Source organism: Cavia porcellus, unplaced genomic scaffold, assembly GCF_034190915.1.
Source record: "Cavia porcellus strain 051 isolate PalLab524CR breed Dunkin Hartley unplaced genomic scaffold, mCavPor4.1 scaffold_21, whole genome shotgun sequence".
NCBI classification, from domain to species: domain Eukaryota; kingdom Metazoa; phylum Chordata; class Mammalia; order Rodentia; family Caviidae; genus Cavia; species Cavia porcellus.
In genome coordinates this window covers 6,833,715-6,860,372 of record NW_026947504.1, presented here as the reverse complement: position 1 = coordinate 6,860,372, position 26,658 = coordinate 6,833,715, and the positions used below count along the sequence as shown (strand labels likewise).

General features: G+C 44.6%; 1 protein-coding gene and 1 pseudogene across 2 annotated transcripts; both read left to right on the top strand.

Moving 5' to 3' along the window:
- The first annotated feature begins 595 nt into the window (after positions 1 to 595).
- On the top strand, positions 596 to 26,658 carry Dnajc18 (DnaJ heat shock protein family (Hsp40) member C18). 2 transcript variants are annotated; one of them, XM_003477451.5, is made up of 8 exons: positions 596 to 755; positions 3,242 to 3,428; positions 9,818 to 9,963; positions 11,098 to 11,283; positions 13,101 to 13,210; positions 14,152 to 14,261; positions 17,016 to 17,188; positions 23,157 to 26,658. In XM_003477451.5, exons 1-8 carry the CDS (start codon positions 716 to 718, stop codon positions 23,279 to 23,281), a joined length of 1,077 nt encoding a protein of 358 aa, XP_003477499.1. In that variant the 5' UTR covers positions 596 to 715; the 3' UTR covers positions 23,282 to 26,658. The 2 variants fall into 2 exon arrangements, with proteins under 2 accessions (XP_003477499.1, XP_012996656.1); XM_013141202.2 differs by having other exon boundaries at positions 649 to 776.
- On the top strand, positions 8,738 to 9,838 carry LOC106025164 (large ribosomal subunit protein eL13-like; annotated as a pseudogene).

Below are 26,658 nucleotides of genomic sequence, written 5' to 3'. Positions count from 1 at the left end.
CTTGCAGTGTGTAGATTAGGTCACCTGTTTACTTTCCTTCATTGTATTTAGACCTGGATATCCTGGTTCTGGCCTAATATTTAACTCAGAAGGTGGGTCTAGCCCAGAAAGCAGGCTCCAAGGCAAAGGACTTTCCCTGTTTCTCCGTTTCCTTAACTACCTCCTGCTTCAACCTCCTGAATAGCTGTATTCCTCACCACAGTGGCTGGGTCTACCTTTCTATTTCTGCGGCTGTTAAGCTTCCCCAGAGCTACAGTAGGTATCTCTCAAACCATTTCTGAATCTCCAAGGCCAAAAAAAGACTTTGCACAGAACAAGCATTGACATACATTTTAAAAGGACATCCCTGAGAATAGTCCGACTGTCACGTTTAGCCAACAGTTTGTGCAGCCCTTTCCAGGAGGACATCTCAGTCAAGCCGCCTTAGATGTCCTCGATTCTAGGCAGCAGAGAAGCCACTACGCCCACTCTACAGAACAGCCTGTAGCCACGGAGCATTTAGCTGTATCGCCACTGGTCTCAAGTTGCAAAGGTCCAGCCTCTGGCTCCAAGCATCTCCGCGAGCCCTCGCGCGGGGCCTGCCGGGAGTTGTAGGCAGGCGCCCCAGCAGCCTAGAGCACTGAACTACAATGACCAGCGTGCCTCGCGCTCAGTGCCCCCCTTCTCTTGCGGTCTAGAGCCAAGGGGAGGATCAGCGGACTCGCTGAGAACCGATATGTCGGCCACACTGGGCAGCGGGGAGCGCTGGACCGAAGGTACTAGGACCTAGACGGGGGGTAAGACGAGGAGGCATTCTGGAGGGATAAATCACATGATGGCTGATATCTGGGGCCTGAGGTGAAGGATGGAGGCCTGTGAGATGCTAAGCCTGAGCAGGGTACCAGTTGCTGGGCCAGATGCCCAGGGCAGATGCCGGGATCTGTAACCAGGAACGCTGGCTTGAGCTGGGGCCTCCCAGCCAGGAGCCCAGTCACCGGTGACAATTGACTCTGGTCCCCAGCCCCGCCTCCGCCTGTGCCCCGCCCAGGGCCCGCGGCCATCCGGTTCTTGCTGCGCTGTGTGGATGGAGAGCGAATGCTGCGGCCTCCCGCAGCTTGCTTTCCGGGCCTTTGTCGTTGACTCCCCCAAACTATGCCTCATGACATTCAGTCCCAATTTGATCTTGTCCATGCAGCCTCCCAGGACCAGTAAATTGACCTTTTCCATTCTGCAGTCAGGCAAAAAGTATAGATCCAATATGTTTTATGTGCCCCACATTTTGCTGATCGTGCAGCAGAGATTTGACAGACTTGGGCCTCTGAGCTAACCATTCAAAGAATGTGAGGGTTCTCAGCAAGGATAGGGGTTGGGGGAGTATTACTGAAAAGGCACACAGCACAGTCTGGGTGTCAAAGGAGTCTTCACCGAGAAAGTGTTACATTGAATGGCATGAAGGATACAGAGTTAGCTAAGCTGATTTATAGGAAGTATGCCAACGAACAATAGGTAGTCACAGAGATGTTAAATTGGAGGAAATTTTCTCTAAAGGCCTTTTCATTGAACTACATCCCAGGTCTTTTTTTTTTTTTTTTTTTTTTTTTTTTGTCTTTTTCATTTTTATCGGTACCAGGGATCGAACTCCTGACTGCCTGCTTGCAAGGCAGGCGCTTATGCCACTGAGCTAAATCCCCAGCCCCTACATCCCAGGTCTTTTAAAAATTTTGTTTCGGGACAGTGTCTTGCTGAGTTGCCCAGGCTGGACTTGAATTTAAGGTCCTCCTGCCTCAGGCTCCCAGAGTGCTATAATTACAGGTATGTGCCATCACTCCTGACTGGGAAGATGTTGCTGTCATTTTGGAGTACTGGAGAATAAAATAAGGGTCTTCTCACTGAACTACATTCCCAGGCCTTTTTTTATTTTTTATTTTGTGACAAGGTCTTGCTAAGTTGCTCAGGCTGGGCTCAAACTTTTGGAGTCTTTATCCCTCAGCTTCCCAGAGTGCTGGGATTATAGGTGTGTACCACCATGTCTAGCATGGAAAATGATTTTGTTTTTGTTTGTTTGGTTTTGGTTTTTTGAGACAGGGCCTCTCTAGATAGTCCAGGTTGGCCTTAAACTCGCTATGTAGCCCAAGCTGTGCAAACTTGTGGCAGTCTTGCTGCCTCAGCCTCCTGAGTTCTGAGATTAACAGGTGAGCATCACCACACTCAGCTGAAAGATGGTTTTAAAACATTTCCCAAAACTTCCAGACAAGATGTAAGTGCTCTGTTCTCTTTAACTGGATTGCATGTAACCTTCCCTACATTCTGCAAGGATTGTAATACATTTAATCTGCTCACATTAAACTATAACCTCTTGGTTGCCAGCAGTAGGCCTTATACACCTCCCTGATCTACCCAGCCAAGGGTTTTAGTGCATAGTAGGTCTATAGCTGTAGTTTAAAAGAATTAAACTCTTCTCTGAGTAATATGGGTGAGAGGTATTGTCACTTCTGACCATGGAGCAGAGAGAAATAGGCTTTTTACTGGATTGCACTAAAGGCAGGATATTGGGCAGACACTTCTTTTGAACCCTTCTCCCCTGTAGGTATATGTATGTGAGTGTGTGTGTGTGTGTGTGTGTGTGTGTGTGTGTGTGTCTGTCTGTCTGTCTGTGTAATAGTGGGGACTGAACCCTGGGCCTTCACACTCAGCTACAACCCCAGTCTATTATTGTTTGTTTGTTTAAGACAGGCTCACATTATATAGTTCAGGCTGGTTTTGAACTCATTAGATATCCCAGGCTTGCCTCAACTCATGGGGATCCTCCTGGCTCAGCCTTCTGAGTGTGGGATTACAGGTGTGCAGCCCACACCTGGCTTTTATTTATTTTGAGACAAGTTCTTACTAAATCACTGTTGCCTAAGCTGAGCTCAGACTTGCAGTCTTCCTGTTTCAGCCTCCCAAAATGCTAGAATTATACCCTGGGTTCTCTATGGCAAGATTATTTGCTGACTGACCATTGTAGATGGGGTGGACTTGTGCTTCATGCTTCTGCCTTTTATGGGTTTTTCTGAGGTGGTTCCCATATTTTCTGTGTAGTTTTCTTGAGAAAATGTTTATTCAGCTTTGTATGAATGCTTAAAAGTCAGCATCATATCATCATGTTCATTGCACCTCACCTACTCATGCCAAAAAGCACTCTCTCTAAGAGTGAAGCCAGGTAGTAAAGTTGATTTTCAGGGTCAAATGGTGGCCTAATAGAGGGGCTACTGTTTTGCAGCTTACATTGATGCAGTTAGAAGAAACAAATACCCAGAAGATCAACCTCCTGAGAGTCACGAGCCGTGTGGTTGCTGTGACTGTATGAAGGCACAAAAGGAAAAGAAGTCTGAGAATGAGCGGAACCAGACCCGGCAGGGTGAGGGCAGCTCCACTTACACTGAGGAGCAGCTGCTTGGGGTACAAAGGTGAGTGTGTGGTAGGATGAAATGAGTGTGTTATATGAAGTTAGAAGGCTACTTCCTACAGAGGATGTGCTATTTAAGTCCTGACTGTTTCTGTTGTTGTTACTGAACTTTTTTTGCTTGTATTTTGAGATAGGGTGTTGCAATATAGTTCAGGCTGGGTTTTTTTTTTTAATTTTTTTATTTTTTGTGTTTTTGAGACAGGATCTTGCTACCCAGTTCAGGCTGGCCTTTGTAGCCCAGGCTGGTCTCTTTTTTTTTTTTTTTTTTTGGTCTTTTTCCTTTTTATCGGTACCGGGGATCGAACTCACAACTGCCTGCTTGCAAGGCAGGCGCTTATGCCACTGAGCTAAATCCCTAGCCCAGCCCAGGCTGGTCTTGAACTTGCAACAATCCTCCTGCCTCAGCCTCCCAAGTGCTAGGATTACAGATGTGTGCCACCACGCTTGGTGTTCAGGCTGCTTTAGATCTCATTATGTAATCCATACTGGCTTGGCTTCAAACTCACAGTAGTCCTCCTGCCACAACCTCCAGAGTGCTGGGATTTCAGATGTGCACCACCATGTCTGGCTCAAAATGCTATAACTTCAAGTCCTCAGAAGGAAGACTGAAGCAGAAGTAGAAGCAGAGTATCAGGGTGTATTGTGAGCCTGCTGGTAACCCTGCTTTAGTTTTAAAAGGGGCAGAGGAAGCCAACTAAATAGAACACATATCCATAGAACATTCTGTCCAACCACCACAGAGTACAAATTCTTCTTAAGGATACATGGGACATTCTCTGGGATAGATCATATCTTAGGCCATAAAATGAACTTCCATAAATTTTAAAAGGTTAAAATCATGTAGCCAGGCATGGTGGCACATGTCTGTAATCTCAGCACTTGGTAGGCTGAGGCAGGCAGATTGACTGAAATTTGAGGCCATCCTGGGCTACATAGTGTGTTCAAGGCCAGCCTGAACTACATAGCAAGACACTGTCTCAATCAATCAATCAATCAATCAATCAATCTTTTTTTTTTTTTGGGTACCAGGGATCGAGCTCATGACTGCACGCTTGCAAAGCAGGCGCTTATGCCACTGAGCTAAATCCCTGGCTAAATAAATATTTTTAAAAAATCATGTAGTGTATGTTCTCTGAAATCAATAACAAAAGAAAGTTTGGGAAATTCACAAGTAGTGGAAATGAATCAATAATTCTCAAAACATAATTTTCATTGATTCCCCAGGACCAAAAAACAAAACAAAACAAAAAATACTTCTCAAAATTATACTGAAAATTAGAAGTGCTTTAAGATGAATAAGAATGAAAATACAACATATCAAAATACAGCTAGTGAGGGATACAGCTAGAGAGATACTTACAAAGAAATTTTTGTTATAAATGCTTATTAAAAATAAAAATATTAATTCAGTGACCTACTGTTCTTAAGAAACTAGAAAAAAACTAGGCATAGTGGCACATGCCTATAATATCAGCCTTCTGGGAGGCTGAGGCAAGAGGTTTGCAAGTTCAGGCTTGTACCCTGAGTGATTTAGTAAGACCTTGTCTAGAAATAAAAAATAGAAAGAGCTAGGGATATGTTTAAATGAGAATACCCTGAATTCAATTCTCAGTAGTAGTCCTCCCCCAAAAAACAAAAATGAGAACAAATTAAACCTATACATTCAGTATAAAGGAAATAATATAGAATAGAAATAAGTGAAACAATATAAAAATAGCTAATAAAATCATAAGTTAGTTTGCAGAAAGTATCAGCAAAATTAACCAATCTTTGAGATAGACTGGCCAAGAACAAAAAGAGTAGACTCAAATAACTCAAATCAGGAATGAAAAAGGTGAGTTACTACCAATCTTATGAAAATAATAAAGATTATAAGGGAAAATTGAATAATTATATGCCAACAAATTAAATAACCTAGATGAAACAGACTCCTAGAAAGATACAAACTTTTGAAACTGACTCAAGAAAAATATTGAAAATTTGAATAGACCTACAACAAATGAGACTAAATTAATAATTAAAAACTTCCCACAAGCAACAGGGCAGGATGACACATGCCTACAATCCCAGCTATTTGAGGGGCCAGAGCAGAAAGACCACAAGTTTGAGGTCAACCTAGGCAACTCAGCAAGACCCTGTCTCAAAATAAAATGAGAAGGATGAAGACGTAGCTGGGTAGTAAACACTTTGCTGGCATGGGCAAAATCCTGGGTTTAATCCCAGTAGCCTCCTATAGCCAACAAGAACTATTTGGGGGCTGGGGATTTAGCTCAGAGGCATAAGCACCTGCTTGGCAAGTGTGAGGTCATGAGTTCGATCCCCGGTACCAAAAAAATAAGAAAACTATTTGTTAATGAACAAAAATGAAGTACTAGTACATACTACAGGATGTATGAATCTTGAAAACATGCTAAGTGAAAGAAGCTAGACACAAAAGGTCACATGTTATATAATTCCTTTTATATGAAATAATCAGAATAAACAAATCTATAGAGACAAAAGTAGATTAGCAGTTGCCAGGGGCTTCAGAAGGGGAAGTAAGAATAACTGCTAATGGGTATGGGGTTTCTTTTGGGGGTGATGAAAATTTTGTTTGTTTTTTGAGACACAGTCTTGCTGGCCTTGAACTCCTAGTAATCTTCCTGCCTCAGCCTTTCAGGTGCTGGGATTTTAGGTTTGCACCACCACGCCTAGCAGAAAATATCTGGAAATTAGGTAGTGTTAATGAATGTACAACTTTGTAAATAGACCTCCTCAAAAAAACAAAAACAAAAACTGAATTGCACAGTTTTAAAAGGTAATATTGTAGCATGTGAATTCTTTCTCAGTATAGCTCTCATAAAACAAATTCAAGAGAGCAAGAGAAAATGGGGTCATGGGAAGGTGAGTTGGAACTGGAAAACTCTTTAGGAAGCCATCTGGTTAGTTTACATCCTGCATTATAATCCAGCCTGTGTTACTACTGACTTATAGCAGTTTTTATAAGAATGAGGTAGAAGGGCTGGGGATTTAGCTCAGCGGCATAAGCTCCTGCCTTGCAAGCTCAGGGTTATGAGTATCAATCCTCAGTACCAATTAAAAAAGAATGAGGTAGAGCTGAGTGTGGTAGTGCATGCCTATAATCCTGGCACTCCCGGAGGCTGAGGCAGGAGGATCACTATGAGTTTAAGGCCAGCCTGGGGTTACAATGTCAGTTCAAGCTCAGCCTGAACTGCACAGTAAAAACCTGTTTCAAAGGAAAAGAAAAAAATGAGGTAGATACATACTGCTAAAGTAGCTAAAGTTTATTTATTTGTTATTTGGTACTAGGAGTTGAACCCAGGGCCTAGTGCATTTTTAGACAAGTACACTACTGTTAAACTACATATCCCCTAGACCCCGCCCCCCACCCTTTTTTTTGAGACAGAGTGTTGCTAAGTGCTCCAACCTGGCCTCAGATTTTCAGGTTTTTTGCCTCAGCCTCCTGAGTAGCTGGCATTACAGGTGTGTGTCATGGCACCTAGCCACTAATGCTTATTTAGTGTCAGTTGCTATCAAGTATTTTGGTAGATATTTGATTTAATCATAACATTTTTATTAGTACATGTTTGGAGTATACAGTGATTATTACATTAACCATAACATTAATTCTGGAATATAAGTATAATTATTAGCCCATTTTAGAAGATAACAACAAGGTACAGAGGTTAGGTATACAGCATGATAAAATCCAAACAAAGGCATTATTCTTCTTAGTGTTGCCTAGATATAGCTAGCAGAGGCCTTTGAAAGCATCTTTACTTTTTTTAATTCAAAGTTTGTAGGTATATATAATGATCATATTCATCAGAGGGAAGTGTTTAAAAATTATTTCTGTTGTTTCTGAATCAAGTTCTCACTGTGTAGCCAAGTCCTTGAACTCACTATGTAGCCGAGGCTGGCCTTGAATGCTCAGCAATCCTCCTGTCTCTGCCTCCTGAGTCCTGGGATTCCAGGCGTGTGCCACCACATGCCTGGCCTATCATAGGGTATTTGTACTTATGCATGACATATTTGATTCTTTTTTTTTTCCAGTTCCCCTCCTCTCCCTTTAACTCTTCTTCCCCTTCTTAATTACAAAAGTGTTATTTCCATTTTTTCCTCAAACAAAGGCATTTTGACTCAAGCATTTGTACTGTCATTCACCAATTCTCAAAAAATAGTTGAAGGGGAAAGAAAGTGGTTGGAGAATCCCACAACTTTCCCAGGCAGATCTGCAAGTTTAAAACTATTCCATAATAAGCTGGATGTGTTGTACACCTATAATCCAGGCACTCTTGGAAAGTAAGGCAAGAAAATCAAACATTGGAGCGCAGCCTTGAACATTTAGCAGTTTAGAGAGACCCTGTCTCAAAATAAAACTTGAAAAAATGGGACCTGATGATGTAGTCAGTGAGAAGGCCCTGGGTTCAGTTCCCCGCACCAAAAAGAAAAAAAGACTGTTCTCATAATAATACAAATGTGCTACCTTCCTTTTCCACTCTCTTCTTATGATTGTACAGTGGAATTGAACAGCTACATGGTATAATTTTTGTTTTCATTTCTAGTATAGTAAAATTTGTAGTGGGCCAGGCATGGTGGTACACACCTGTAATCTCACACTTGGGAGGCTGAGGCAGGAGAATCACTGAGAGGGTTTGAGGCCTGCTACAAAGTGAGTTCAAGGCCAGCCTGAACTACATAGCAAAACCCTGTCTCAAAAAGATAAAAACAAAAACAAAAAAATTCTGTATTGGTAGATGTAATGCATACAAACAGAAGTACAGAAGTTCCTTCAGTGCTATCAGGAATCTAAAAAAAAAAAAAAAAAAAAAAAAAAAAAAAATATATATATATATATATATAGTTTTTTTATAAACAGTGGAAAATATTCACTGGGGAAAGAAAGCTATATTTTTGGATCTAAAGATCTTGGCAAAAAAAATAAAGAAAACTATATTTATTAGGGGAAAGCTTCTGTTTAATGCAGACAAAAAGGGCCTCGTGTGGGCCTCCCTCAAAAATTATTTCCTTATTTTTATGGTACTGGAGATTGAACTCTGGGGACTCTACCACTAAGCTACATCCTCATGCCTTTTTATTCTGAGATAGAATCTTGCTAAATTGCCCAGTTTAGCTGAACTTTCTATCCTTCCTCAACCTCCTGAGGGGTGGGATTACAGGTGTATACCACATCCATCCAGCTTTAGAAATCTTTTATACTCTTAAAAATTATTGAAATACAGCCAGACAAAGCAGTGCATATATGTCTTTAGATATATATATATATATATATATATATTTTTTTTTTTTTTTTTTGTACCTGGAATGGAACTCATGATCTTGCACTTTGCTAGGCAGGTGCTTATGCCACTGAGCCATATCCCTGCCCCTCAAATTGTTTTAAAGTACTGGAGATGGCTGTTTTTCCATGCAGCGGATTCACACCCTAAGAGGCAACGATGATGCCCAGCCAGAATAACAGGATTCTGAAGCCCCACTTCCACAAGGACTGGCAGCAGCACGTGCCACATGGTTCAGTCAGTCAGCTTGGAAGATCTGTAGGCACAAGGCCCAACAGGCAAAAGCGTGCTGTGTAGCCCTCGCTCCTTGTCCAGACCCATCTGGGCCATCGTGCACTGTCCCACGATGTGATACACACTAAGGCCCAAGCCAGCAGGGCCTTCAGACTGGCGGAGCTGCAGGTGACTGGTATTCACAAGAAGACAGCCCAGACCATTGCATCTTGGTGGACCCAAGGTGGCAGAATAAATCTACCAAGTCTCTGCAGGCCACCGTGCAGCAGCTCAGAGGGCACTGCTCCAAACTCATCCTCTTCCCCAGGAAGCTGTCAGCCCCCAGGGAGAGACATAGCTCTGCTGAAGAACTCAAATTGACTACCCGGCTCTCAGGACCAGTGATGCGGTTCAGGAACATCTACAAGAAGGAGAAGGCCAGGGTCATCACAGAGGAGGAAAAGAGCTTCAAGGCCTTTGCCATTCTGTGCATGGATCATGCCAATGCCCATCTCTTTGGCATCTGGGCATAGAGAGCCAAGGAAGCTGCAGAGCAGGACACTGAGAAGAAAAAAATAAAGCACTGTTAGGGTCTTGTAATAAATGCTCAGAAAAGCTAAAAAAAAACAAAAAAAACAAAAAAACACACAAAGTACTAGGGATGTAGCCCAGTGCAAAAGTCCTGAGTTGAATGCCCAATACCAGAAAAAAGTTTAAGTGGAGGACTTGAAAGTTTCATTAATGGGCTAATTTTCTTTTAGTTTTTTTTTGGGGTCACATGGATTGGAGGGAGGACCAATGTAATATTTTGTAGTTAATTGTAAAAGGGGCTTCTGTGGGCACACATATTTCTAATTTTTTTCTTTTTTCTTTTAAGGATCAAGAAGTGCAGAAATTACTATGAAATTCTGGGAGTTGCCCGAAATGCCAGCGATGAAGAACTTAAGAAAGCTTATAGAAAACTGGCCCTGAAGTTTCACCCTGATAAGAACTGTGCTCCTGGAGCAACAGATGCTTTCAAAGGTTTGATCCTGAATTGATGTGTAATTCTGCCCTTGTGATGGTTGGTGACAGCAAATTGGTTTATGAGGCTATATACATGGTTTTATACTTGTCACATTTTTTGTTTTGTTTTGGTTTGGTTTTTGAGACAGGGTCTCACTATGTAATTCAGGCTGGCCTGGGCCTCCCAAGTGCTGGGATGATAGGCATGTGCTACCATGCCTGGCCATAAAGCCCTTATTATTAATATATTCATAGGAAAAGCTGTATGTAAAGAACATAAATGTAGTTATAGACAAATCTTTTCCATTGATTTCCATGTTTTCAGAATGCATGTAGTTTTGAGGAACAGAGAATTGAACCCAGGGCCTCATGCATGCTAAGCAAGTGCTTTGACATTAAGCTACATCCCCTTCAGTGCTTATAGTTATTTATTTTCAGAGACAGGATCTCACTGTGTAGTGTAGGCTGGCCTCAACTCACAGCAGTCCTCTGCCCCAGCCTCTCAAGTGGTAGGATAACAGGATGTGCTGGAGGCCTTGCACATGCTAGTCAAGTGCTCTCCCAATGAGCCACATCCACGGCACTGAAGAAGACATCTTTGATGGATAAACATGGTGGCCAGATAGCGGACATGTTTGAGAATTAGTGATCAAAGGGGTGGGGATTTGGCTCAGTGGCATAAGCTCCTGCTTTGCAAGTGTGAGGTCATGAGTTGGATCCCTAGTACCAGCAAAAAAAAAAGAAAGAAAGAAAATATAGAGAATTAGTGATCAGTTACCTGAACTGAGGAGGGGTGGGGGTGTCCCAGGTCAGCTGAGTCAAGAACTCCTGGGCCAGGGATATAGCTCAGGGGCACAGCGCCTGCCTAGCAAGTGCAAGGTCATCAGTTTGATTCCCAATACAAAAAAAAAAAGAACTCTTAATCACAAGTTAACTGGCACTTCAGGAGTATTCTTAGTGTGTCTTCTGCAGTGTTGTTTCTTGCTCACCAAGCTTGATCACAGGCAGTCTCAAGGGTGAACACTTTGGGGAGCTTTGCAGGCCCAAGCGTCGGTCCGTGGGCCCCTGTGATGTTGTCCCTGGATCCTCCGTTGCTGCTGTGGTCACCCTCAGCCACAAACGCCCTGCTCATCTCCTTGTTGTTGGTTGCAGCGATCGGCAATGCCTTTGCAGTCCTGAGCAATCCTGACAAGAGACTCCGCTATGATGAATATGGGGATGAACAGGTGACTGTCACTGCACCTCGAGCCAGACCTTATAATTATTACAGAGACTTTGAAGCTGACATCACACCAGAGGAGCTATTCAATGTCTTCTTTGGAGGACATTTTCCTACCGGTTAGTATCCCAAAATTATCCCTTATTTGTTTGTTTAAGACAGGATCTCACTAATATTCCAGGCTGGCCTTGAACTCACTATGTAGCAAAGACTGGCCTCAAACTCAAGGTGATCTTCCTGCCTCTCCAAGGTTGGGATTATAGGCAGGTACCATCATGGCTGGTTCAGAATTATGATTCTTTTTTATTAATATTATTTTTTATTTTTTATTTTTATTTTTTTGTCTTTTTGAGACAGGGTCTCTCTATGCAGTTCAGGCTGGTCTTGAGCTCACTTTGTAGCCCAGGCTGGTCTTGAACTCACAATGATCCTCCTGCCTCAGCCTTCCGAGTGCTGGGATTACAGGCGTGAGCCACCACGCCCGGCTAAGAATTATGATTCTTAAAACTATTGATTTATGATTCTCTGTAAGCTCCAGCCTTAAGATCTGAAAAGAAAGGCAGTGGTTTAGTTGAAACAGCAAGAATTTGGAATAGTTGAACAGGAGTTTGAAGCAAGTCTCTAACCTCCAGCTGTGTATGTGCCTGACCAGATTATTTAGTCTTCCTCACCCTAGTAGAAAATGATGCTGAAAATAATATACACCTCTCAGTTGCTATGAAGATTAGATATTTTTTTTTTGTCTTTTTCATTTTTATTGGTACCAGGGATTGAACTCATGACTGCCTGCTTGCAAGGCAGGCGCTTATGCCGCTGAGCTAAATCCCCAGCCCCCGAAGATTAGATATTTTAAAGTGCTTTACAAATCATTATAAAAATGCCTATTATTATGATCAATACTGGAAAACAGATTTTATAAAGATAGGTTAAAAATTGACAAACAAAAAAAGCCGGCTGGGTGGCTTACCCCAACATTCAGAAGGCTGAGGCAGGAGGACTACAATGAGTTCAAGGCCAAACTAGTGAATTTAAGGCAAGCCTGGAATACTTAATGAGATTTTGCATAGCAAGACCCTGTCTCATAAACAAAACAGGAGGGCCGGAGGTTTAGCTCAGCGGCATAAGTGCCTGCTTGGCAAACTCAAGGTTGTAAGTTGAAACCCTGGTACCAAAAAAAAGAAAAAAAAAAAAAAAAAAAAAACCAAAAAAACAAACCAGCAACAAAAACCACTAAAAACAAAAACAGGGCTGGGGATTTAGCTCAGTGGCACAAGGGTCTGGGGCACAAGTGCGAGGTTGCAAGTTTGATTCCTAGCACCACAAAAACAAACAAACAAACAAATTTGGCACGGTGGCACATGCCTATAATTCCAGCTACCTGAGATGCTGAGGCAGGAAGATCATAAGTTTGAAGCCAACCTGGGCAATTTAGAGCAAGACCTTGTCTCAAAATAAAAGATAAAGAGTTGGGGATGTGGCACTGTAGTAATGTATCTATGGGTTCAATCCTCAGCATTACCAAAAAAAGTGGTTACAAAAACACCCCCCAGAAGATTGGGACTGTGTGGTGCTATAGTTCATACCCAGGGCCTCACACATGCTAGGCAAGTGCTCTGCCACTGAGCTATACCCTAATAGGGGGCACAGAAAGGAGCGTGCCAGATACGACTCATGGCGCACGCACTCTCTTCCAGGCTCTCAGGGTTCTCTCTCTCCCTCTCACTAGTTGCAGAGGACTATTTAAGTGATGTCAGAAGAGCTAAGCACATTCTCTGTCCAGCTGGCTCACTTGGCTCACCTGCTGTCTTACTTTCCTGCCGAGTAATGCAGGCCAATACTCTATCCTCACAGCACCTGGCTGGGAGCTAGGACTTTGAAAATGCCAAGGAGGCCTGTTTGTCATATGCCCTGTGAAGTGCTTTTGTTTCTTTCCTAGGAAATATTCATATGTTTTCAAATGTGACCGATGACATTCAATATTACCGCCGGCGGCACCGACACGAAAGGACACAGACACGGAAGGAAGAGGAAGAAGATAAAGCTCAGGTATCTGGGGAAGGGAGGGCAGCGCTGCTCACCAGCAGCCGTGCCGAGCCTGCTTAGTGAGGCATGGTCACACTCTAGAAACCCACGTTGTGCTGCTGCGGAAATGTGCGTTAGGGGAGCAGAGACAACACTAGAAGAGCTGGGTAACTGTCCCACATGAACCAGAATCACCACCACCATCCCGCCTCCAGTTCTTTTGTTTCTGTCTAGGTCTCAGTTTCCTTGTGGGGCAGTTTTGATCCAAGTTTTCTTAAATGTGAAAATAAGCTTGATCCCTGGTACCGACAAAAATGAAAAAAAAAAAAAAAAGAAAAAGAAAATAAGCCTCCTTTAGAAGGTTAGAACTCAAATGGGCTCAAGCTAAGGGCTCAAGGGAGTCTTGTGAAGCTTGCAAGTGAGAAGCACCGACGACCCTCCCGACAGACAGGAACCGGAGCCAGGTGCTGGTGGGCTCTCCCTGAGCTGGCCCAGGTTAGCTCTGTTTTCCCACCCCTCTCAGCTGCTGTCTTGTTCTTTTCTACTTCCCCTTGCAAACAGCAGTGTCTAACAGTCTGTGTGAAGACTCCCAAATCCCCTGCTAGTTAGAGGGCTCCAGTGCAGTGAGCAGTGGCCAAGGCAGGAGGGTCACATACCACCAACCTGGATCACAGAGCCCCAGCCCTGGGAGACTCAAGTCTAGGCTGATTTATATCAAGGTGTCCACTCCTGGTCCTAGAGGAGGGGTTGCCGGATTGCTGGGTGTCAGGCTGGGCTGCAGTGGGCCTCCGTCAGCCTTCTTAGCAGACAGAATAAGAGTTCCTAGAGAAGCCTTGGACTCTGTGGACTGGGCCCTCCTGTGCAGTACATTAGAAATTTGTATTTGGGATTTCTTTGTATTCATATTTTTAACAAGCTTTCCATTGATGAAGAATGATTACACCAACAACTTTTTTCTTTTTTAGACTACATATTCTGCATTTATCCAGTTACTTCCAGTTCTTGTGATCGTAATCATATCTGTTGTTACTCAACTGCTGGCTGCTAATCCTCCATATAGCCTATTCTATAAATCGTAAGTAAAATATTTATAAATCTATCTTAATAACAATATGGAACATGAAAAACATGACGGTTCTGCTGATACGTTACTAACATTTGTTTCACCTTTCGCTGTGGAAAACACTGATTTTATGTTTAAAGGAACAGCTAAGGGCAGGGGATTTAGATCGGCGGCATAAACACCTGCCTGGCAAGTGTGGGGCTGAGTTTGATCCCCGGTACCGAAAAAAAAAAAAGTGGAACAGCTAAGTGGTAACAGTGCAGACACAAAATCACTGAGGCAGTCTCAGGAGTTCCTCCTGTTTTGTTTTACAGCGACATCGTCTGATCAGTTGCAGAATAGCAGAAAGTAGTTCTAAGGAACTTGAGATTCAGAGTAAACCCTTACCTCATCAAGGTAGTTACAGAGGATCCTACTGAACTTGTGATAGGATGACTGAATTTCTGTGGCTCTGAGAGGATAGTAACTGAGACCCAGTGATTACTTTTAATTTTAAAAAATTGTAAAAAGGGGGCTGGGGATTTAGCTCAGCGGCATAAGCACCTGCCTTGCAAGCAGGCGGTCGTCAGGTGGATCCCCGGTACCGATTAAAAAAAAAAAAATTGTAAAAAGAAGCCAGACACAGTGGCACATGCCTGTAATTATAGCACTTGGAAAGTTGAGGCAGGAGGACTGCCATGAGTTCAAGGTCACCCTGGGGTGCATAGAAAGATTCTGTCTCAAAAAGAAAAGAAAAGAAAAGAAAAGAAATGTACTCTTAGACATTGATTGCATCAGAAACCTTGGAAGTCCAGACCAATCTGAGTTTTAACAAGCCCTCAGTATCTGGGCTGATGCAGTAGTTCTACAGTTAAGCAGGCACCCAGCATGTGGGAGGCCCTGGGTTCCCCTCCTGGCATGAAAAAACCAGGTGAAATTTATGGGGCACCACGTGACAGGAAGCGTCTTTGTTGGTGATCACTGTAAACTGAAGAGCATTGTTCTAGGCCAGTGTCTTCCTTTTATGGAGAGCAATGCTGAGCTCTAGTCAACAGTTTAAGGAGAAGTTACTGCAGTCAGGTCACACTGGCTTGACACCCTCGATTTCCCAACTTCCTATCTTTTCCCCTTTAGTGCTTTGGCCTTTTTTCTTGTCAGACCAGTGGGGCACATTAGGGCTGCTCTACTAACCCCTTCCCTGGGTGATGTGCAAGAAGTCATGTCTGTGTGCAGGAGTTTGGCAGTATCCTTAAATAGATCCAAGGAGAGGGCCACGTTTAACATCATTAAGGTGCAGTTTATCCAGCTCAGGTGTTGTACATTGGTGTCATATTATTTTAACTTGCATTTGAGCTCACTTTTTTGGGGGGGACTAGGGATTGAACTCAAGACTGCGTGCTTGCAAGGCAGGCGCTTATGCCACTGAGTTAAATCCCCAGCCCCTTGAGCTCACTTTAATTCATTTTGTTTTGTTTTGTTTTGTTTTGGAGACAATGGCATTCCAGACTGGCCTTAAACTTACTATCTAACCCAGGCTGGCCATAAAAGCAATCCTCCTGCCTCAGCCTTCTGAGTGCTGGGATTACAAACATGCACCTTTAATTCTTCAGTATGGTTAAAATCTAGACAATCCTCTTAATGGTTCTGAGCCCCAGATACCATTGGAAGTCTTGGACCCACAGGCATCATTGAAGTCCTTTGTCTAAATTTTTTGTAGTTCTCACTCAGCAGCTATGTATGATGTGCTTTTTGTTATGTCCTAAGAATTGGTTCTAGGTTGAAAAAGCTGTCTGATGTTTTCTAAATAGTTTGCTGCAATATTCATCAATTCATGCAGCCAGCATTTACCAGTGGGTACTCTGACAGGTGCCATGCCAGGTCCTCCACAAAATACTTTTTTAAAGCATTCAGCATTCTTTTTGCATAGAAAACAGTATAAGAGAGTAAATCTTTAAAGAGAATAAACATATGCTGAAGCTGAATTCACAGTATGAACATGCTCATAAAATATTGATAATTATGACTTTTACCACTTTGCTAGGGGGAATAAGAAATGTTGGGTATAAATTTTGGATGTAAAATGGTGTCTATGAGCCAGGCATGGTGGCACACGCCTGTAATCCCAGCACTCAGGAGGCTGAGGTGGGAGGATCACCATGAGTTCAAGGCCAGCCTGAACTACTTAGTGAGACCCTGTCACTACAGTAACAACAAAGGTGTCTATACTTAGACTGGATGGCATTCTAAGAGCCTGAGACAGGAGAATCGGAAATTGAAGCCCAGCCTGGACAATTTAAGGACATAGCATGACCCTGTCTCAAAATAAGAAGTTTAAAAAAGGTCTGCAAGCCCTTGGTGGTGGTCCATGCCTATAAATGGGAGGCCCCTGGGAGGAGGCAGGAGAATCACTGCAAATTCGAGGTCAGCCTGGGATACATAGTGAGACCTTGTCTCAAAAGGGGGTAGGGCACAGATGTAGCTCAGTGTAAAGGCCATGGGGTCCTTAATATCACATGAAAAGAAAAGGAAAGGAAAGTATCTGGGTTGGGCATGGTGTCACATGCCTGGTCCCAGCATTTGGGAGGCTGAGCCCAGAGGACCACAAGTTCCAGGCCAGCCTGGACTAACATAGTGAGACCTTGTCTCAAAAATCCAAAACAAAAACAAAAACAAAAAATCCTGCATCTGCTCTGTGACAAGGTGATGGTGATCATGTGAAACCAGAGTTAAGAAGAATATTGCCAAATATGCAAATCTCACTTGCGCCTCTGTCTGTCTTTGTTTTAGAACGCTGGGCCACACCATCTCTAGAGAAACCCAGAACCTGCAGGTGCCTTACTTTGTGGATAAAAACTTCGACAAGGCCTACAGAGGAGCTGCTCTTCGTGACCTGGAGAAGATAATAGAGAAGGATTACATCGATTACGTCCAGACAAGTTGTTGGAAGGAGAAACAGCAGAGTAAGATGCTGTCAGAAAACCTTTTGCTGGGGGTTCTGACCCACCTTGAGGAGTCCCCAGCTTCCCAACACTGCCTCTCTCCTGGTTTGGGTTATTTGTGTTGTTTGTGTGAGTCAGACAGAGGACAGAGGCCCATTTAGGGCTACTAGCAAACAAACGAACAAACAAACAAAGCCAGGCAGGGTGGCCTATGCCTGTAACCCCAGCTACTTGGAAGTCTGAGGCAGGAGGATCACAAATTTAGGCCAGTCTGGGCAACTTAGTAAGACTGTGCCCCCAAAATACTAAACAGAGCACCTCAAGATTCAATCCCCGGTAACACACACACACACACACACACACACACACACAGCACGGGGTGAGGGGAGTTGTCTGCCTCACCATGTGGGTCTCTACCACTCTGCCATCTGCCCTGCTCTCCTCTCTGCCACTGGCCTCCCCTTGTCACAGTCATCCTTCTTTGGTACATGCTTGCTGTGGTCACTGTGGGTGCTACCCTCCTGGTTGCTCCCCCAGCTTCCCCGACCCCACCAGTCTCCTTTCTGTATCACAAGCTTCTCCCTGCAGCGCTCAGTGCTAGCTGCTTTGATCCTTAACTGCAGATTCCCACGTTCTTGAGAGGGAAATCTGGTCAAGCCAGCCATTTGGAGCCTAGCATTTTGTTGGTATTGAGTCAGGTGTTCTCCACCCCCTACCTCTGCTGGCTGTGGACACAGAGCAAAAGGGAGTCCCGCTGTCCTGCAGGGGTGTGTGAACAGCCCTTCTGTCTCCCTCTCCGTTAGTGTCCGTGCCAGTGTCTGCTGCTTGGTTTGCAACCCTGATTGTTACTAGGAAGTGCTGGCCCTGCCTCTCAGCCAGCAGCCTCACTTTTTATCACACATGAATTACACACACACACACACACACACACACACCTTTACTAACTACAGCTTATAAAATTTGGCTTTTTAAAATTTTTTTTCCAAAGCAAACTCTTTTTCATCTTTTAAATTTTATTATTGGCTATTATTAAAGTCAACATCTGATAAAATTAGCTCTTTGAATCCTGTCTCCGAAAACAAACAAAATTTAGCTGTTTGGTCACAGTGCTTCTAAACCCCGGCTGACCCAGCACGTTGATTTCTTTCTCTTTCTTTCCTTCATTTTTGTTCTGTACTGGAGGTTGAACCCAAAGCCTTTGCTTTGTTACATCTCCAGCCCTTTTTTTATTTTGAGACAGGGTCTCACTGAGTTACTAAGTTGTCCAGGCTGGGTTTGGATTTATAGTACTTTTGCCTCAGGCTTCCAAGTTACTGGCTTGTAGGCATGAACTGCAACACCCAACCCCCAGCCCTATTTTAATTTTATTTTGAGTCAGAATGTCCTAAAGTGGTCCTTGAACTACTAATCCTCCCACCTCATTTCCCAGGTGGTTAAGTTATAGGCAGCCCAGTGCACTCTGCTCTCTGGCCAGCGCAGCACTGACCATTTAGTGTCTCAGAGGTACTCTGGGCCCCCGGCAGGACTGCTGACAAGGATAATACCATGTCGTAGTCATTGTATGTTCCAGGCTGCTGGCACAGACCGTGCTTCGGAACAGGTGCTCAGCAAATGTCTTTAGCAAAGAGAGGACTCTCAGCGACCAGAAAGCATGAAGAATGCTGAGGATTATGGGTCAGAGAGCAGGGCCAGTGTCCCACCCCAGACCCTTAGTGGCCTTGTCCCTGCCTTCTGTCTGTAAGCCAAACCCCAGCTGCCTTAGGAGGTTGGGGATAATAACTTTGGGATAAGGGACAATTAAGTAGGAGAACGAAATTGCTTTTTCATTAAAAAAAAAAAAAAAACTGAGATGTCAAGAAGTACTATACCACATTGGGGGCTGGGGATTTAGCTCAGCGGCATAAGCGCCTGCCTTGCAAGCAGGCAGTTGTGAGTTCGATCCATGGTACCGATAAAAACGAAAAGACCAAAAAAAAAAAAAAAAAAAAGGAAGTACTATACCACATTGGTTAAACTAGATTTTATATGTTTTAAAAAATAGCAAGGAGTTGGGTGTGGCACATACCTATAATCCCACACTCAGGAGGTTGAGGCAGGAAGATCACTATGAGTTTGAGGGTAGTGGGGGCTACAAAGTGACCTTACAACCAGCCTGAACTACAGAGCAAGATCTTGTCTCAAAAAGAAAACAACAGTGAAGCAAGATAAATGCCTTAGGCATATCTGTCTGGATCCAAATTAGATGAAAGCTGCAGTGTATGTCCTAAACATTCCCATTGTTCTGGGTGCTCGAAGAGTTTTGAATTTACTACTTTCTGCAAGAACTGGAGGAAAATCTACATTCACATCTTCAAACACACACATACACACACACACATACTCCTCTGGCATTCAGATATCGCAAAGCTAGACCTGTGCTGAGCTCATGGTAAGGACTGCACCAACGGGAGCCTCACTCCCACCCACACGTGGCCCGGTTCTGGAGCCTTGGCACTGTGCAGGCTCAAGTGAAAACCCAGCGGGTAGGCAGAATGCTTGTGCTCGCAGCTTCTGTGCATGGTTATGGCACAAAGCCCCGAACGCTATTTCTGACATCCAGGCACAATGGCTGTGCAGAGGCTCCTCGCCCCCCATGCGCCATTTGAGAACACACAGCACCTGCCCTCTGAGCCCGCAGCAAGTGCAGCCAACGAGGGTAAATTTAGCACTTGGAGGTTATAAAAATAAACCCACTTGAGGACAGAGTTCACTCTTGGCAAAATACGGAATGATAACTGTTTTTTAGTCAGGCTTAGCTATTGTCTTCAATTTTGATCTTCAGTTTGTTTCTTTTCTCTACTTTTTCTTAGGATGCCTAATCTGGGTGAATGTTTGTGAGTAATCCCTCACTAGGAGCACTGACTGCCCGGTTCTCTGTCTCCTTCATGGCTGCATCTGTGTCATAAACCTGATGAGGGACAGGCAGGCACTGGCCTAGGCACTGGCCTGGGTACAAGCAGAAGTGCATTCCAGCCTGGTGGAGACCTGACCTTGTCCTACCTGGCTGAGGAGCACTGTTATTTGGCAGTGGTGGTGTCTTTTTGAGATAGGCTCTGTTAAGTGCCTGCTGGCCTTGAACTTGGTTTGTAGCCCAGGCCGGCCTTGAACTCCCAGCAGTCCTCCAGCCCCAGGTGTGTACCTCCACACCTGGCCGAGAGCATTCGTTCCAGGCCCTTGAGCAGGGTTGCAGAGCAAGGAGTTTAGGCTCCCACATGAGGTAGAATGAACTTCCCTCTAGGCTCTAGGAGACAGTGTGGGTATGACTTAGCAGGGTGTTTGACACAGTTGAAATGCCTGATGCCTGCTGGCATCCGGGCTTTGCATGGTCTTGCCCTGGATCATGGAGCTGGCAGCTGGCAGGCTCCAGTCTGGGCTCCTGTGCAGCATGTTCTTGGGAGTGGCCTGAGGCTTGCTTCTCTTGGCAATTTGCCGGAGTCGGTTTACCTTTGAGGCTCAATACTCTGTCCATCTGTTACACTGGTGTTCAGGACAAAGGGAACATTTTGTTAAGAATAAAAAGCATTCTCTGGATCCTATCCCTCCCACAGATTTTTTCCAGCTACTTAAAAGTTACTGAATATTAACAGAACTTGTCAAAAGTAACATTCTTGTGGTGACTCTGCTCATTGAAGGGTGAAAGGATTCTCTGGCAGTTTGGAAATAAGTTTCGTGAGCCTGGCAGTGGGAGTGGGACACAGTTCCTTGAAACGCTGTCCTTTGACAGGGTTATCCTTTGATTTTGTTTTGTTTGAGACAGGGTCTCAAAATGTAGTCAGGTCGACCTGCAGCAAGCCTCCTGTCTCAGCCTCCCAAGTGCTGGGGCTATAGGTGTGCACCACCACACCTGGCTTAGGTAGGGTCATCTCTTAAAGGAGAGATCTCTAATCTTTAGTAACTTTATGTAAAAGCAATATGGTGTTTCAAGAAAAGCATTCATACATGTGTAGATGTCTTATATCAGCTTTTTTTTAACTTCATCAGTTTGTTTGGTTTGGTTTTTTGAAAATGGGTCTTTCTATGAAGTTGACTCTGGCCTTGAATCACTATGTAGTGGAGGCTGACCTCAAACTCCCAGCAATCCTCCTGCCTTTATGTCCTGAGTGTTAGAATTACAGGTGTGTGCCACTATAGCCAGCTATTCTGTTTTGTTTTTTGAAGTTGGGTCTCACTGTGTAGTTCAGGCTGGCCTTGAGCTCAGTATGTTACCAAGGCTGGCCCTGAACTCATAGTGATGCCCCTGCCTCAGTTTCCTGAATGCTGGGATTATAGGCATATGCCACCCCATCTGGCTCATTGGGTTTTACAGTAGTCTTCAGTGTAGAAAATATTTAAGAATCAGTGGCCTTTAATGTTTTCTAGATTGAGACTTCAAAAAATGAGGTATCTAGAAAAGGTCCATAAACAAAAGAACCTAAGGAATTTGAATGAAAAACAAGGCTGTGCAGTTTCTTTTATATACTAGTGGAACTCGGGCACTAAAGAACCAGGCATGTGGGCTGATTTCACCGAGACTTAAACAGGTTTCCCAGGTGTCAAGAAGCACCAGAAATGGAGACAGGAATGAGCCCTGGGCAGGATGCAGGATCTGGGAGTTTTCCCTGGAGTATAGTGCATGGCCCTCTGTGAAGGTGACCGTGCCTGGGCAGCTCAGGCCCGCAGCACCCGCACCTGCAGGCCCTGCTGCCTGCCGAGCAGGTCCTGGCAGGGGGAGGTGGGCAGGGCTTTTCGGTGTGGCCGCCTGGAGACCTGGAGCCCTGCACTTAACTGCTTTTCAGGCTTTACTTGGCATAAATAGAGTCACTGTGAACAGAAACAGGCCAGGCAGTATTTTGCGTGGGTAGACATTTACTCAGAAAGCAATGCCCATTGTTGCTCCTGGCTAAATATTAATTCCTGTTTCCAGGCAGTTTGCTAATTAATCAGACAGGTGCCTCTTGTTCCACCAAGAAAAACAAAATCTATCAGAAAAGTGATTAGGAATGGTTAGGCAGTTACAGAATGATTAAAATGGCACCTACACAAGAGCCGCAGGGCCCGTTCTGCACGCAGTCCTGTTAATACGCAGCTCACCTCCAGAGGTGCTTTCCAGGCATTCTCCTTCAAAATGTCTCAGGAACCTTACAGAATAAAAAATTGAGGCAGCCAAACCACTGTGGAGTAGAAAACATAGCAGAGATTATAGTCTAGCTAAAAATAGAATGACCTTCTCTACCGTGAAAAGAAAATGACATTCATTTAGTCAGAGTCAGAGGTCACCAGATCCAGATGATTCCACTTTTAAAAGAGCCCAGCTGCCTTTTGCCTTTAAGTTGGAGACCCCGCATGTGGTAAGGGAGGGAAGGGAGCCGCCAGCAGCTGGGCCTTGCACAGATGCCTGCCCACCAGAGGTCCAGCAGCGAGTGTGAGGTACGGTGAGCAGTGCTGGGGAAGGAACGAAGCAGCTGTCTTTGTTCACATGGCAGCAGTAGGTGACTGGCTTCAAGCTCCACCTGCCATCCGAACACCAGGGACAGAAGGCCACACAGGCTCCTCTTACTGCACACATGCACATTTCCGAAGTTGGGTGCCAAATGTTTTATTGATAAGAGCTAAGCCCTTATTGATAAGGGCTTTTACAGTACAGCACAGATGCTATGGGATGACAGGATCACAGGTGTCCTCCAATCCTCAGCACCTGGTGCAGTGCCTAATATAAATAGATACATTTAATGGAAAGATAAAACATTTAAGAAGTCAGGCGTGATGGTATGTGCTTGTAATTTCCTCAATCAGGAGGCTGAGGCAGGAAGTTCTACAAGTCTAGGCCAGTCTGGGCAACATAGTGAAACCCTATCTCAAAAAAAGAAAAAGAGAAGCATTTAAGGAAAGGGCACTTTGACTCTAGAAATACTGAAATGAAACATAGGAGCTCAGCTCTTTTGGTGAATTGGTTCTCTCTTTTATCTTTCAGAGTCGGAGTTGACAAACTTGGCAGGATTATACCGAGATGAACGATTGAAACAGAAAGCAGAATCACTGAAACTTGAAAACTGTGAAAAACTTTCCAAACTAATTGGCCTCCGCAGAAGTGGTTGAGAGGGTGATAGGTCTCGTATGGGGTTGGGGTTTTGTTACTTATTACTATTTATGTTCCTAATTCCATTTTATAATAGAAAGTTAGGACAAGATGAACATTTTCCTATTTGCTAATGTTCGTTGGGCAGAGTTGAAGGAATTGAGCACGGAGCCAGACTGGTCACCAGAGTAGCCTTCCCTGCGCAGGGGAGGTCCTTTGAGTTACATGAGTGGCAGAGTATTTCCCTCAGCCCCTGCTCCATTCCTGCCTGGCCTCTGTGAATGCAGTTCAGGGAACCAGAGCACATCCAAATCTGTTTTTCCTGCGACTATTTGATTACAGAGCAGCAGTCTGTTTTCAGCCAAGTATGGTGACACACACTTATATGCCCAGCACTCAGGAGGCTGAGGCAGGAAGATCACTAAGATTTTGAGGCCAGCCTGGGATGCTTTATAGTGTGTTTAAGGCCAGCCTAAACTATTGAGATGCTGTAAAAAAAAAAAAAAAAATCTGTTTTGGATTTAGAAAGGATGGATTTCTTCCTTCTTACCTTCTTCAGTGAAACCTCAATATCCAGGCATTCCTAGGCTTATCCAAAGCAGTTTCATGTTATTTATGTCCGCTAAGAACTAGACTTCTCTTCCTGTGGGGTCATCAGCACCCTGGGGATGCAGCCTTTGGAACTTTTTCCTACTCAACTGTCCATTTTCTAAGGGGAATGGAGAGGAAGGAAAGCTGTTTAGCCTGTAGTTTTCTATTACCCCAATCTTTGTTCAGTCAAGGAACGTTAGCAAATTGCCTGATTTGAGGCTCCTTTATTTTCTTAATCCTCTCTCTGGCAGAGGGACCAGAAAAAATCGAAGACTGTGAAACAGTTGAGCAAACAGCTCAGCAGCAGAAAGGATGCTGGGCAGAAGCTGAAGTGAAAGCTTTTCCCCACTCCTCAGTCAGATTCCACATCTGCTGTAGGAGGCAGAGACGCTCCCCTGTGTGATTTCCCTCAGGGTCATCACTTGGAATCGTCACATTTGAGCTGAGTCCCCGCATCCCTGTGTACAGCTGCCAGGGCAGACAAGCAGCATTGCCAGCAGCCAGCCGTGGCTCTAGCCTGGAGGTGCAGGGAGACGTCCTGACTAGTGACGGCCTCTGCAGTCATTTTGGGTAAAGCAATGTCCGAGAGTTTGTGGTGTGAGCTGCTTTTTCATTCATTCACTGTTTACTGAGAGCTTACTATAAAGCCAGGACTCTCCCTGAGCATTTTGTTACTTGAGCCTCCTGGCAACTCTGTGCAGATATTCCATCTGTTTTGGTCTGGGTCACACCGTGGCCAGGTGGTAGGGCAATTGTCAAGTAGAAAGCGTGAGAGGTCACCTTTAGTTCTCAGGGGATCCTGGTCAGACTCTTTCCCAGGGAGGCCTCTGTACCTGCCACCCCAGAGCACCCCTGCATCTCTCTACAGATGCCTACATCCCTTTGGGACAATTTCCCTGCTGGCCTTTAGGAAGCTGGGTCTTCACTATACAAGTCCCATACGCAGAATAGGAGGTCCCTCAAAGGCAGGCGAGCTTTCCTGCTGGTGACAAGAACTAAGGTATCACCTCGGCTACATGTACCAGGCCTTCCTGTGGAGGTGAGTGACCAGGAGTGAGCTGCCACATCATCCCAGCAATGTCCAGTGTGGTTCAGCACATCTTGCTCCAGAGGCAGAATGGGCCTTTAGTGGCAGGTGAGAGACAACTGCTCAACTAAGGAGAGGTGGAACAGGTCTACAAACAGCCAGGCTTCTCTCAAACTCATGATCCTCCTGCCTCAGCCTCCAGACTAGCCGGGACAGGCATGTGCTGCCACTCCCAGTTTTCCTGGTTTTATTTATATTTTTATTTTTGTCTTTTTAAAACAGGGTCTCATTATGCAGTTCAGGCTGGCCTTGAACTTACTTTGTAGCCCAGGCTGGTCTCAAATTTGCAACAATTCTCTTGCCTCAGCATCCTGCGTGCTGAGTGCTGACTACAAGTGCGTGCCACCATGCCCAGATTTTCCTGGTTGGGGGCCTCCTTGACCTCTCGGTGACAGGGGATTTACACTATAAAATGGGCTTCTGGAAAGTTCCTTTACACACAAAAATCAAAGCTCTCCTCACCCTTAACCTCTGCCAGAAAACAGGCCACACTGAAAGGACAGGTTAAAAGGCCCTGCTCTAGATGCCCACGAATAGCGTAGTCACATTTTACAGACTTCATAGTAGTGATGAGTCATCTGTGATGATGCTAACTAGAGGTGGTACTGACTTCATTGTCATGCTGATGTCTATTTTTATAGCATTGATGGTACCTTTTTTTTGTTACTAATAGGCCACAGACTCCCATCTGGTTTTTCTCAAACTGTCCTTTGGCTGAAGGACAGTTGAATCTACTGTATTTGATACTGTTAAACTCTACTAATTTCCTTGGTTATGTTTTAGATGGGTTGTCTGCACAGTGGTAAAATAAGCTTCTTTCCTCTTGCCTGCATCCTTTGGAAGACTCCCTGATAGCACAGAACCTCTTCCAGTGACGCTGTGCCCATGGTTGGAGCTTGCACCTGCTGCTCTGTTGCTCTGAATTCCCGAACCCTGCAGCTGGCACCAGGAGTGGGGCTGAGACACAGGGCTTGGGGCTCCTGCAGAACCCAGAGCTCTGTTCCAGTGACCAGCATTGAGGAGGGATGAAACGCCTTCTCATCATGACAGCACCACCCTGGCAGAAATCCATGTCCCCAGGTGTCATCTGCTCAAACTTCTGAGCTTCTGTGATCAGCCCCAGGCCCAAAGTTTGGGAGCAGGGACCAATAAGCAAAGGACATTGCTCTGCTCACTGGTGGAAATGACTGGAAATTGCATTGGATGCCAAACCCCACCAGAATGCCAGCACAGCAGCTGGCCAAGCAGTGCACTCTTCTTATTTCCTTTCTGGCGCCGTGAGGGGCGCGGGGGTCCAGCAGCGTGGTCACAGCTGGCCACGCATCCAGTCCATCGTCTGTGCATGCACTGCTCCTCACAGGAGCTGGCGCTTCGCTTGCGTTTATTTTAGATTCATTGAAGGTGTTGCCTTAGTGTCCTAATACATTTATTTTTGGCAAGGTTAAGTCACTACACATATTTTTGAACCTGCATTGCTGATACCTCATGCAGTGGCCACCAACTGCCTACCCGTGTGTTCGCTATGGATGGCACTATTTGCATCCCTCTCAGTGTTCTGAATTAAAGATGTGACTGTTTGGTGACCAGAGTTAGGGATGACCCATGAAATCAGCTCCTGGTAGAGTAAGAATCCTGAAAACTCTGGCACCTGATCCACTGCATCTAGATTGAGTGTATTTTAACGAAGAAAAACATTAAATGATTTTTCTATAAAGAGAA

Excerpts from the sequence above, each read along its gene's own strand:
- Dnajc18 (XM_003477451.5), top strand. The coding sequence starts at position 716 with ATGTCGGCCACACTGGGCAGCGGGGAGCGCTGGACCGAAG. Across the intron at positions 14,262-17,015 it reads TATAGCCTATTCTATAAATC|AACGCTGGGCCACACCATCT; the intron begins GTAAGTAAAATA and ends TCTTTGTTTTAG. Across the intron at positions 17,189-23,156 it reads TTGGAAGGAGAAACAGCAGA|AGTCGGAGTTGACAAACTTG; the intron begins GTAAGATGCTGT and ends TTTATCTTTCAG.